At 42.5% G+C, this 12657-nt stretch overlaps 1 protein-coding gene across 1 annotated transcript; it reads right to left on the bottom strand.

Annotated features, from left to right (window-relative positions):
- Positions 1 to 4978: 4978 nt before the first annotated feature.
- LOC134583245 (uncharacterized protein C3orf38 homolog) lies at positions 4979 to 9766 on the bottom strand. Its single transcript, XM_063440479.1, has 4 exons — positions 9758 to 9766; positions 8145 to 8285; positions 6604 to 6744; positions 4979 to 5729 (listed from the first exon to the last, which is right to left on the bottom strand). Exons 1-4 carry the CDS (start codon positions 9764 to 9766, stop codon positions 5217 to 5219), a joined length of 804 nt encoding a protein of 267 aa, XP_063296549.1. The 3' UTR covers positions 4979 to 5216.
- Between the last annotated feature and the right edge of the window lie 2891 nt (positions 9767 to 12657).

The following is a 12657-nucleotide window of genomic DNA, read 5'->3' as shown; positions in this document are numbered from 1 at the left end:
CCATTTATTCTAAAGATTTCAAAAAATCAGTAATAGCCGCATTCCAACCATTATTAAGCACAAGAATTGGAGATTTATCAACTAGCACATGGCGGGCGAAAATAAACCGAACGCATGCAGCAGGATTCACAATTGCAAACAATCATCCACTTTCTTTTTGCAAGTGAATGATAATTTGAGTACTATTAGCAGAGCTAGCAGCCAATGGGCAAATAGTTTCAAAACCTTCGTCGGCATGAGGATTAATTATGTGGCCCTTGCTAGCCAGCTTCCACATGAAAAAGTAACATAAATAAATAATAATCCTATGGTGGTCCATAAAACCCCAATCTGACTATAATGGAGTTATTTTACATAGCAGGTGGAGTCGTATCTACTAAATGTTTAAAATATTGCTGCCCACTTGCTAGAAAACTCCCCATGTAAAAAAAAAATGGGGGGGCATAGTCCCACCTGTGCCCACACCTGTAGGCGTTGGGGTCTCCGGGCCTAGATTTAATTAATTTGGTCTGGATTTCAGGTGTTTGGCTGCATTCAATATGTCTGAAACCCAGACCAAATTCAGGACGTTTGGGGACTGTTTTATACATTACAGACATTGTTGACTTTCATCAATGTCTAGGTTTTGCAATCTGAATGGTCCTGTGTAAAGATGGGTGGTTTTGCCCCATTCGGTTCAGGGTCATTCTGACTTTAGTTTCTAGTTCAGCTGCTATCACCTATATATAAATATATGAATTCCTGACAATTAACGCAATTAATGGGTAATAACCCTGATAAAGTTATGAAACCTTTTGACAATATGAAGAAATTATCAAGCTGAAAGGATGTGTATCGTTACTCATTGAAAACATGACAAATCTATCCCCAAATAGTCAGAAATCCTACTAATTATAAAAACATACATCTATTACAGCAGAGTATATGTAAAAAAAAAAGATAGATTTTTAAATATTCATCGTATAATTTCCAGAGTCTACATGTACGCCCAATTTTATGTGTGTTATTCCGAGTTGATGTAGTGTACAGAAAGGGTTTGCTGCCATCTAGTGGACACTTAGTAAGATAGTTTGTGAGAAAATGTTTGCTATGTAAATCATGTTCAATAAAAAAACGGATAGGATGTTTAATATTTGGCTATATTCATAAAATGTAATAATACTCAGGTCTAAGTAAGAAGTATGCATGACTATAGTAACACGTTTATTTATTAGGCATGGTGTTAGGGGTAACATAACCTAGACAATCATAATGACCTAGACATGTATAATGCTTTCCTATAGAGTTTTACATGATGCCAGATGTCCTCATGCATACGACCTGTAAGTTCATTTGGTGGCTTTCTGGTAATTATTGCAGTTTTTTGTTTTTTTTTTAAACTGCAATAATTACCTTTGAAGGTTTTAGGGGACCTGGGACTATGCACCTAGACCACTTCAATGAACTGATAATGACCTTTAATATAGTATCATGTTTTTAGTAAAATACTATTAGAATAAATATTACTAAGTGATATTAACTAACAAACACACATATAAATATATAATAAGGTGTGCAGGGAAGTGTATATGTTTGGATTGAATAACATAAACTGAAGATGTTTAAAACTGTAATCTACATATAAGACATTATAGAAAGTATTCATTGTTACACAGCAAGTCCAGCAACACCCTTCTCCTCATCATTGAGCTCAAGAAGACAGATAATATACTAGATAATGAAATTGTTTAGTTTTGCACCACTCATTGTAATACATTAAATGAAATGCCTATAAGGCCCGAGGTGAACCTCAATAACGTGGTAGCAGAAGCATTATTAACATGTCTCGCAGGTCGACTTCACCAATTCACCACCATTATATTTAATTGTTAATATTTATATATTTTTATAATATATGTGTATGTACATATATATCTATATATATATATATATTTTATTTATTTATTTTTTTTAAATGTTTTAAGTCCTCCGCTGTTTCTTTAAAATATGACCCTATACCGCAATTTATAGCCAAAATCCTGACTTTTCTTCATTTATGTATTCATATATTTAGCTACTTGGCCTTTTTTTACAGAACTTAATTAGCTGCTCATTAACAGAGACCCAAAGAATAGATAAAAGGAATGTTACCGGTTCTCTTGAATATGCATGACAAATTAATTTCCTTGTCATTTAGAAAAACACTTTAATATTTAATATTTAGTAGAATGCAGTAAGTGCACTGGTGATTGTTCAGGAGTTCAGCTGAGCATACCAGACAATGCAGTATTTGTCAGAGTAATCAAATAAGTGCTGCGGAATAAGTTGGCACTATATAAATGCCAATACTAATGCTACTAATAATAAAAAGACACGTTGTATTCCTGCCAGGAAGATTCTCTAGAAGGCAAAAGGGCGTGTCAAAGAATGTATAATTAGAATAGAAATGCCATATTAAATGGAAACTATAATGCCAGGAAAACAAACTTGTTTTCCTGGTACTATAGTTCCCACCTCCGCCCTCCATTGTGCAGAAGGGATTAAGAAGAAACCCTTCTGTCACTTATCTCAGACCAGCACCGATGTCTCTCGGCACTGGCGCGGGTCCTCCTTCACTCCTCGCCCGATGGTGGAGGAAACCTAATGCACATGTGCGCCAATGGTCGTGCTCGCATTATGATTTCACAATAGGAAAGCATTACAAAGATGCTTTCCTATGGGGATTCCAGTGATGCTGGAAGTCCTTGTGCATAGCTTGAGGATGTCCAGCATCAGTTAGGTGACCAAAAGTCACATAACAACACGGAAGTCCCTCTAGTGGCTGTCTGGTGGAGTCTAGAGGTGGAGTTAATCCCGAAAGGTAATTATTGCAGTTTCTTAAAAACTGAAATAATTACCTTTGCAGGATTAAGGGGACTGGGACACTGCACCCAGACCATTTCAATAAGCTGAAGTGGTCTGGGTGCCTATAGTATCCCTTTAACTAATCAGAAAAAATAAGTGTCAAAGATAATCTGAGAGAATTCATTTTCTCATGTGACTTCAAGCTACACCATTCTAGGTTGGTTATCTACATTAGAGAACAGTGATATTTCGAAAGATAGTACTAGAATTTTTATGTTAATCCTGGCTTGTTCTATCTTAATTACTGGTATCTTTTGTTTCTCATATGTATATTGTTACAGTGTTTTTACAGTTTAAAACACACAAAGAGAAGTGTCTCTTGGTCCAAGCAGCAACAAAGGTAGAAGGGGACATAAAAGTTAGACATATGCAATTCTTTTCGGTCCGAATTTGAATTCGGATGAATTTCAGCAATTCGGACATTCGGAGCGAACCAAACCAAATTGCCAAAGTGCCGAATTGCCGGAGTCCCGAGTTGCCGAAGTGCCGAATTTTGGAAGTGCCGAACCGAATTGCTGAAGTGCTGAATTAGTAACAATTACCCCTAACCCTACCCCTAACCCTACCCTTCAACTTACCCCTAACATGGTTATATGAAACATAGGTCATGTCAAACTAACCTAACTGCATTCTACGAAGAAGTAAGTAGAAGTAGATCATTGTGTTGTAGTGGATGTGATCTTTTTGAATTTTGCCAAGGCATTTGATACGGTTCCTCACAATAGGTTAGTCTTTAAACTAAAAGAAATTGGTCTAGATGAATATTCTTGTTCTTGGGTAGAACATTGGCTTAAGGATAGAGTACAACAAGTTGTCATTAATGGTAAATTTTCAGGCTAGCAAAAGTGGTAAGTGATGTCCCTCAGGGTTCTATTTTGGGACAGCTTCTATTTAACATATTTATAAATGATCTTGCAATAGACTTTGAAAGCCATGTTTCAGTGTTTGCAGATGACACAAAACTTTGTAATGTAATAAAATGTGAGCAGGATATTGCTTTCCTGCAGAGGGATTTAGATAGATTGGGGTACTGGGCACTAAAATGGTATACAAAATTTAATGTAGAGAAATGCAAAGTTATGCACTTCGGGGTCATGAATGCACAAGCAACTTACACCCTAAATGGTAGGGAATTAGAGATAACCACACACGAGAAGGATTTGGGTATTGTTATAGACAACAAATTAGGCAACAATATGCAATGTAAACCTGCAGTTCTAAGGCCAGTAAGGTTTTGTCATGTATAAATAGGGGCATAAGTTGTCAGGATGAAAATATAATTTTGCCTCTTCATAAATCGTTGGTAAGACTGCTCTTTGAATATGCTGTACAATGTTGGACACCTGTTCTAAAGAAGGATGTCAAAAAGTGCAGAGACGAGCTACAAAATTGATAAAAGGAATGGAGCATTTTAGTTAAGAAGAAAGATAAAAAAAAATGTAAATGTAGGTTAGGTAAGGGTTGCCAAAGTCCCGAATTGCCGAAGTGCCGAAGTTCCTGAATTCCTGAAGTCCAGAATTGCCGAAGTCCTGAATTTTGGAAGTGCCGAACCGAAGTGCCGAATTGCCGAGTCCCAAATTTCCGAAGTGCCGAACTGAACCAAATGTTTTGCCCATGCCCATCCCTAATAAAAGTTAAGGTGAACCTGTTGTGAAAAAAATAATTTACCTGAAATCACTCCTATATACATTGAATATACCATACATCACAAAGATACAGGGTGTATTCAATGTAAAATATAAAGATTTGCTCACTTTTGCTCTGTTCCAACTCCACCATATTCATGCTTTGTGGTTGTTGCGCACCTCCGAACCGTCTTCTGCTCTGCCTCTGTTCTTCTTTGACTTGCCCTGCTTGTCGGTGATGTCAGCATACTGGCTTCATTGCCAATGTGCTGGCATGCGGACGGAGTGGCGTCACATCAATCCATGAGTTTCAAGAGCAACCGCCACATATGCGCAGTGGTGGCTAAGGGAGGAAAGCACATGGACTTCATGGTAGGGCTTTTCTGCTCAGAACACCGAGGCATTGACTGACAGCTTGGAGGAAAACCTATTTTACCTAAAAACAGGTTTTTCAGGGGCACGGTCTGAACACGGAGCTGAGCAGACGATAGCTGTTCCAGCTTCTAATCTGTACGATAAATTCAATAGAAAAATGGCACAACACAACCCTGAAAAGCTAAATACAGGCCACCGGAGGACAGGCGATGCAAAACTGATTACTCTGGTGCCACACAAGCACCACAAAAGCACAAGCAGTTATTCTTGCCAGATAACTGAATGACCCAATGACTTTCTACCCAAGTCAAAGAGTTCAGCCACAGTTATCAATTATTTTGTTTTATATTCAACAGCGGGTTTACACATAGAATAATCTAATGTTGATGTTTTTCCACAGAATTTCATTTTAACAAATTGTATTTTCCAATTGTTACTAATTGGGCAAAGAACAAGCCCAAAAATATGTTGAAATAAATCCAGACAAGAATTATCTCTGATGACTATACCAGCAATGGCTACAACCACCAGTCCATGAAGAGACTTCACGCATTTTAGTCCGTTGTCATCAAGATTAGGACTAAACATCAGTTTTTCTTCTTGTACTAAAGAAAGCAAACATTGACTTGTCATCTGGGCTCCTTTATGCTCCTCTGTTTTTTCTGTTGTGACGTATATAAGCTTTAAAATAGCATTATCCCAAAAATGGCGAGGTCCCCAGTCACCTTTTGCTGTGCCACTTTGTGGGTTATGGGAATTAAGGAGCTGGTAGAACCATTTACAGAATTCTTCTCCGAATGTTTTAGTGTCAAACAGCTCATCATGTGGTTGTGTTTCTACAGTGATCTGCAAATATGATTTAAAAATATAGTTGTAAAAGGTCAATTAAATGAATTTAAAAAAAAAACTGTAAAAGAAAAATCTGAATTTCGTACATACCTCTTGAAATTCCGAATTCTGATTTCATTGGTCAAAACAAATGTGATTATAAAAAGACTCAAAACATCATGAAGCAACAAATCCTGAATCACAAAACAAGTTCAAGAATAATAAAACCATGCAGTTTTTTTTACTTTTTATTTATTTTTTATCAGCCCTCCACTTACTACTGTTTGGAGGGCTGCACACTGACTGAATATCAAGGCGACACACATTTTAATATACGCTGCTATCATCTTGAATTACAATCAGAGAACTGTGGTTGGATTGGAAACCAATATACCTGGATATTAGTTTCAGGCCAAACTGCAATCTGGCCTAAATTCAGGTGTCCAGAATTTTCTTCCCATGCACAGTTCTAGAAACCAATCAAGCCTATCACTAGCTCCCCATTGATAAAACTTAGTGAAAAAGGTACACTGATCGAAGCCTTGGACCTCTGAAGGAAATTGATGGGCTTTGCAAACAGGTGCCATCTGCGAAGGTTTGGAGTTAAACTGCTCAATAAAGGTTTAATCTCATAAGGTAAGGCAGTATGAAAGGTAGGTAGGTAGTGACCTACTGACACTATAATAAGTTAATTCCAATGAAGTTGTTATTGTGCCCAGAGTGTCTCTGTAAGCAGATTGTGTTGTCTAATATTGTGAATCAAACATGAGACCAAATTAATTTAGTCAGACACACTGAAAATATTAATTAATGTTTTACACATTCATTGTTTGTTTATATTTTTAAGTATTTTAACAAATTAATCATGTTAAAATTGTTGACATGCACTTACCTTGCTGGCATTGGGTGACAAGTCATGGTTTAAAGCTAATATTTCTAAATGTTCTCCTGGTACAGACTTCGCTTCTAGAATATCAAGTGTGAGTTTGGAGAACGCAGCATCAATGGCAATTTCTGATTTGAACAGAGTATTCTAAAAAAAAACAAAAAAAACACTAACTAAGAACCTGTAAAAAAAATTAGAAAAAAACAACTTACCATTCGATGTTTTCTTTCTTCTAAAATCTTCTTTTTCCAGCCACAAAAAAGGCCAAATAAAAAACCATAATAACCGACGCAATTAAAGAAAAAAAAAATAATAATAATCCATCTTCACCCATGGAGGGCTCCGCGCAGACTGAGCTCTGCAGGGCGGGGGAAGGCTTATAAAGCCTTGCCACGCCCTGCAATTAGGCTAAGAACACTCTGATTGGTGGGTTTAAGCCAATCAGAGTGCTCTTTGTCATTTTACACAGCGTGGGAAAATTCCAAAGAACTTTCCCACGCTGTGTAAAATGACACAGAGCACTGTGATTGGATGGCTTGAAATCTATCCAATCACAGTGCTCTGTGTCATTTTACACAGCATGGGAAAGTTCTTTGGAATTTTCCCATGCTGTGTAAAATGACACAGAGCACTGTGATTGGATGGATTTCAAGCCCACCAATCAGAGTGCTCTTTGTCATTTTACACAGCGTGGGAAAATTCCAAAGAACTTTCCCACGCTGTGTAAAATGACACAGAGCACTGTGATTGGATGGATTTCAAGCCCACAAATCAGAGTGCTCTTTGTCATTTTACACAGCGTGGGAAAATTCCAAAGAACTTTCCCACGCTGTGTAAAATGACACAGAGCACTGTGATTGGATGGATTTCAAGCCATCCAATCACAGTGCTCTGTGTCATTTTACACAGCGTGGGAAAGTTCTTTGAAATTTTCGCACGCTGTGTAAAATGACAAAGAGCACTGTGATTGCATGGATTTCAAGCCATCCAATCACAGTGCTCTGTGTCATTTTACACAGCGTGGGAAAGTTCTTTGGAACCTGGATATTAGTTTCAGGCCAAACTGCAATCTGGCCTTAATTCAGGTGTCCCGAAAAAGTGTCCAGAATTTTCTTCCCATGCACAGTTCTAGAAACCAATCAAGCCTATCACTAGCTCCCCATTGATAAAACTTTGTGAAAAAGGTACACTGATCGAAGCCTTGGACCTCTGAAGGAAATTGATGGGCTTTGCAAACAGGTGCCATCTGCGAAGGTTTGGAGTTAAACTGCTCAATAAAGGTTTAATCTCATAAGGTAAGGCAGTATGAAAGGTAGGTAGTGACCTACTGACACTATAATAAGTTAATTCCAATGAAGTTGTTATTGTGTCCAGAGTGTCTCTGTAAGCAGATTGTGTTGTCTAATATTGTGAATCCAACATGAGACCAAATTAATTTAGTCAGCCACACTGAAAATATTAATTAATGTTTTCCACATTTATTGTTTGTTTATATTTTTAAGTATTTTAACAAATTAATCATGTTAAAATTGTTGACATGCACTTACCTTGCTGGCATTGGGTGACAAGTCATGGTTTAAAGCTAATATTTCTAAATTTTCTCCTGGTACAGACTTTGCTTCTAGAATATCAAGTGTGAGTTTGGAGAACGCAGCATCAATGGCAATTTCTGATTTGAACAGAGTATTCTAAAAAAAAAAAAAAAACACTTTGTGTTATTATTAACAAAACAAGCTTTTTGAATGGCTTTGGGAACTAACACAGAATTAGCCGCACTGATAATCTTTACCATTTTGTTACACATTTAATCAGGTTAGACTTGTTGATAGTGATGTCGCGAACATAAAATTTTCGGTTCGCAAATGTTCACGAACGGGGCGAACCGCCATAGACTTCAATAGGCAGGCGAATTTTAAAACCCACAGGGACTCTTTCTGGCCACAATAGTGATTGAAGGGGGGGGGGAGCCCTACTCTCCTCCCCCCCGGCCCCCACCCCTGGGCGGCGGGTGGGGACCATAAAGATAATGAGGGGGGGGACCTACTGTCCTCCCCCCAGGCCCCCACCCCTGTGCGGCGGGTGGGGGCCATAATGATAATGGGGGGGGACCTACTGTCCTCCCCCCCCCGGCCCCCACCCCTGGGCAGCGGGTGGGGGCCATAAAGATAATAGGGGGGCCTACTGTCCTCCCCCCCAGCCCCCACAACTGGGCGGCGGGAGGGGGCCATAAAGATAATGAGGGGGGGGACCTACTGTCCTCCCCCCCAGGTCCCCACCCCTGTGCGGCGGGTGGGGGCCATAATGATAATGGGGGAGACCTACTGTCCTCCCCCCCCGGCCCCCACCCCTGGGCGGCGGGTGGGGGCCATAATGATAATGGGGGGGGACCTACTGTCCTCCCCCCCCCGGCCCCCACCCCTGGGCGGCGGGTGGGGGCCATAAAGATAATAGGGGGGGCCTACTGACCTCCCCCCCAGCCCCCACCACTGGGCGGCGGGAGGGGGCCATAAAGATAATGAGGGGGGGACCTACTGTCCTCCCCCTCTCCAGCCTCCACCCCTGAGCGGCGGGTGGGGGCCCTAAATACTAATAACAGGGGGGACCTAATGTCCTTCCCCCTGGCCCCCACCCCTGAGCGGCGGGTGGGGGCCCTAAATACAAATGCGGGTGACCCTAGTCACCCCCTCCCCCCCAAAAAAAATGATCCCCCTACCTACCCCCCTCACCCTAAAAATAATGAGGGGGGGACTTTAACTAAGAACCTGTAAAAAAAATTAGAAAAAAACAACTTACCATTCGATGTTTTCTTTCTTCTAAAATCTTCTTTCTCCAGCACCAAAAAAGGCCAAATAAAAAACCATAATAACCGACGCAATTAAAAAAAACAAAAAAAACAAAAAATAATAATCCATCTTCACCCATGGAGGGCTCCGCGCAGACTGAGCTCTGCGGGGCGGGGGAAGGCTTATAAAGCCTTGCCACGCCCTGCAATTAGGCTAAGAACAAAACAGAACAAAAACAAAAACGAGCGCAAAAAAAATAATCCATCTTCACCCAGGAGGCAAACAACATAATTACACGTGTTTCTGTTGGAGAAATGTCCTGCTTTGTAAATACATTTCTTTGGGATTAATTTTCCAATGTAAGTAGGTTTACTTACACTGCACATTTTTGCTTTTTTAATCTTAAAGTCATTTAAGTTTTAGCATTTGCATTTGTTTCTTTGGAGAAATCAACAGATGTTTTTATTTTTGCCTTTGATCATTAATCTTGGAGCTACCCCCTACTTTTACTGTGGATTTCTCCCTAGTAAATCATATTCCAACCAACTTCTTTTTCTCGTTTTTCTGAATAAAAAACTCCAAACAAGCTCTCACCATAAGAAAAATAGAAGTGGTTCATTAGAAACACAGCAGTCCACAAATGGTAAGAACAAAGTCCAAAATCATTTCATGGCGTGTTCCAGGAGGGCAGGAGAGGGGAGGTTAATTTGAGTATCTTAAGCATATTGATGGTAATGAAATCCAGAAGAGATCTTAATTTTACCAAGACAAGCAGTGTAAATGGAGAATAAAAGAGGACCTGGGACAGAGCCAACACCAAATAAGATGGGGGGGGGGGGGGGGTACAGAGAAGGAGGCATTAATGAGCATTCAATGAAATAGGATAAAAAAAACAGTATAGTGCAGTGCCAGAGAGTCCAAGGTTGTGGATGGTTGGAAGATGATGGATGTGGTCAACAGTAACTAAAGCAGAAGAGAGATCAAGAAGAATGAAAAGAACATCATGAACTTTAGATTTAGGAGAGACCCTCATTGGTCACTTTGGTAAAGGTGGTTTCAGTAGAATTGAGGCACAGAAGCCAGATTGAAGAGGGTCAATGAGAGAATTAGTGTTGAGAAAGGGAGTTAGGCAAATAAACACAAGCCACTAAAGAAGCTTTAAAGTGAAGGGGAGCAGCCATATGGGATGGTAGTTAGAAGTGGAAGAGGGGAAGATGCCAGTAGACAGAGAGAGGTTGAAAATAAGCATCAGGATAGGACCAAACTAAAGGAAAGGTGAGAGGAAAATGAATCAAGAGAACATGTGGTGGGGTGAAAGGATAGAAGAAACTTAGAGACCTCTTGTTAAGAGATAGGGACAAAGAAGTGAAGAGTAGAAGAGGGGTAAGAAGCTGAGTGTTGGAGAGGAGAAAGAAAAGAGGGAAATAGCATTCCTCAAATGTTGCTCATTCAGAAGAATTGTTGCTCATTCAGAAGAATTGAAATATTGACAAAGAATTCAGACAAAGAAGAGCACAGTAACAAGAGAAATCCTACCTTGAAGAGTTTCCCAACCTTTCTTTATACTCTTTTTAATTTGGGTGTCAAGCCCTGTACATGCTATGATATTTTGTTTCTTAGTAAAAAATACTTGAATGTTATATACTTTGGTTCCCTGTATTATAGAGGTTTATATATCATAGTTACTTTAAAGCAATTTTTGTGTGTAGAACATGCCTCTCAGGCAGTGGCGTACTAAGGGGGGGGTGGGGGGGGGCGGTCCGCCCCGGGTGCCATCCAGTAGGGGGGTGCCACACTCTGTACCTCCTGCTGGTCGTCCTCTCCCTCGCGGCTCCGGCGCTCAGTGAGTGAGTCAGAGCACAGGGAGGGGATTCCCAGCCTGTGTTCTGAGTCATCACTGAGCACTAGGGAGGTTGTTATGGAGTGTGCCAGCAGGGGGCGCAGAGCGTGCATTCTGCCAGGTTTCTCCCCTGCGGCCACTCTGCCTGCACCTCCTGCACTGCCTGGGATGGAGAGAGACAGCCCCTGAATCATGGTAAGACAATATTATTGTAAATTCACCCTCACCCCCTCCCTCAGTCACCCTGTCATCCCCCCTCAGTCACCCTCTCACCCCCTCAGTCACCCTGTCACCCCCCTCAGTCACCAGTCACCCCCCAGTTACCCTGTCACCCCCCTCAGTTACCCTGTCACCCCCCTCAGTCACCCTGTCACCAGTCACCCCCTAGTCACCCTGTCACCAGTCACCCTGTCACCCCCCCTCAGTCACCCTGTCACCCCCCTCAGTCACCCTGTCACCCCCCTCACCCTGTCACCCCCCTCAGTCACCCTGTCACCAGTCACCCCCCCAGTCACCCTGTCACCAGTCACCCTGTCACCCCCTCTCAGTCACCCTGTCACCCCCCCTCAGTCACCCTGTCACCCCCCTCAGTCACCCTGTCACCAGTCACCTCCCCAGTCACCCTGTCACCAGTCACCCTGTCACCCCCCCTCAGTCACCCTGTCACCCCCCCCCTCAGTCACCCTGTCACCCCCCCTCACCCTGTCACCCCCTCAGTCACCCTGTAAAAAGTCACCCCCCCAGTCACCCTGTCACCAGTCACCCTGTCACCCCCCCTCAGTCACCCTGTCACCCCCCTCAGTCACCCTGTCACCAGTCACCCCCCCCCCCAGTCACCCTGTCACCAGTCACCCTGTCACCCCCCCTCAGTCACCCTGTCACCCACCTCAGTCACCCTGTCACCAGTCACCTCCCCAGTCACCCTGTCACCCCCCTCAGTCACCCTGTCACCCCCCCTCAGTCACCCTGTCACCAGTCACCTCCCCAGTCACCCTGTCACCCCCCTCAGTCACCCTGTCACCCCCCCTCAGTCACTCTGTCACCAGTCACCCCCCAGTCACTCTGTCACCCCCTCCCTCAGTCACCCTGTCACCCCCCTCAGTCACCCTGTCACCCCCTCAGTCACTCTGTCACCAGTCACCCCCCCAGTTACCCCCCCTGTCACCAGTCACCCCCTCCCTCGGTCACCCCCCCTCAGTCACTCTGTCACCAGTCACCCCCTCCCTCAGTAATCCTGTCACCCCCTCCCTCAGTCACCAGTCACCCCCTCCCTCAGTCACCAGTCAACCCCTCCCTCACTCACCTTGTCACCCCCTTCCTCAGTCACCATGTGACCCCCTTCCTCAGTCACCCTGTCACCCCCTTCCTCAGTCACCAGTCAACCCCTCCCTCAGTCACCCTGTCACCCCCTTCCTCAGTCACCAGTCAACCCCTCCC

This window comes from Pelobates fuscus, chromosome 1, assembly GCF_036172605.1.
Source record: "Pelobates fuscus isolate aPelFus1 chromosome 1, aPelFus1.pri, whole genome shotgun sequence".
Classification (NCBI taxonomy): Eukaryota; Metazoa; Chordata; class Amphibia; order Anura; family Pelobatidae; genus Pelobates; species Pelobates fuscus.
The sequence above is the reverse complement of the archived record's forward strand: the minus strand, read 5'-3'. Positions and strand labels throughout refer to the sequence as shown.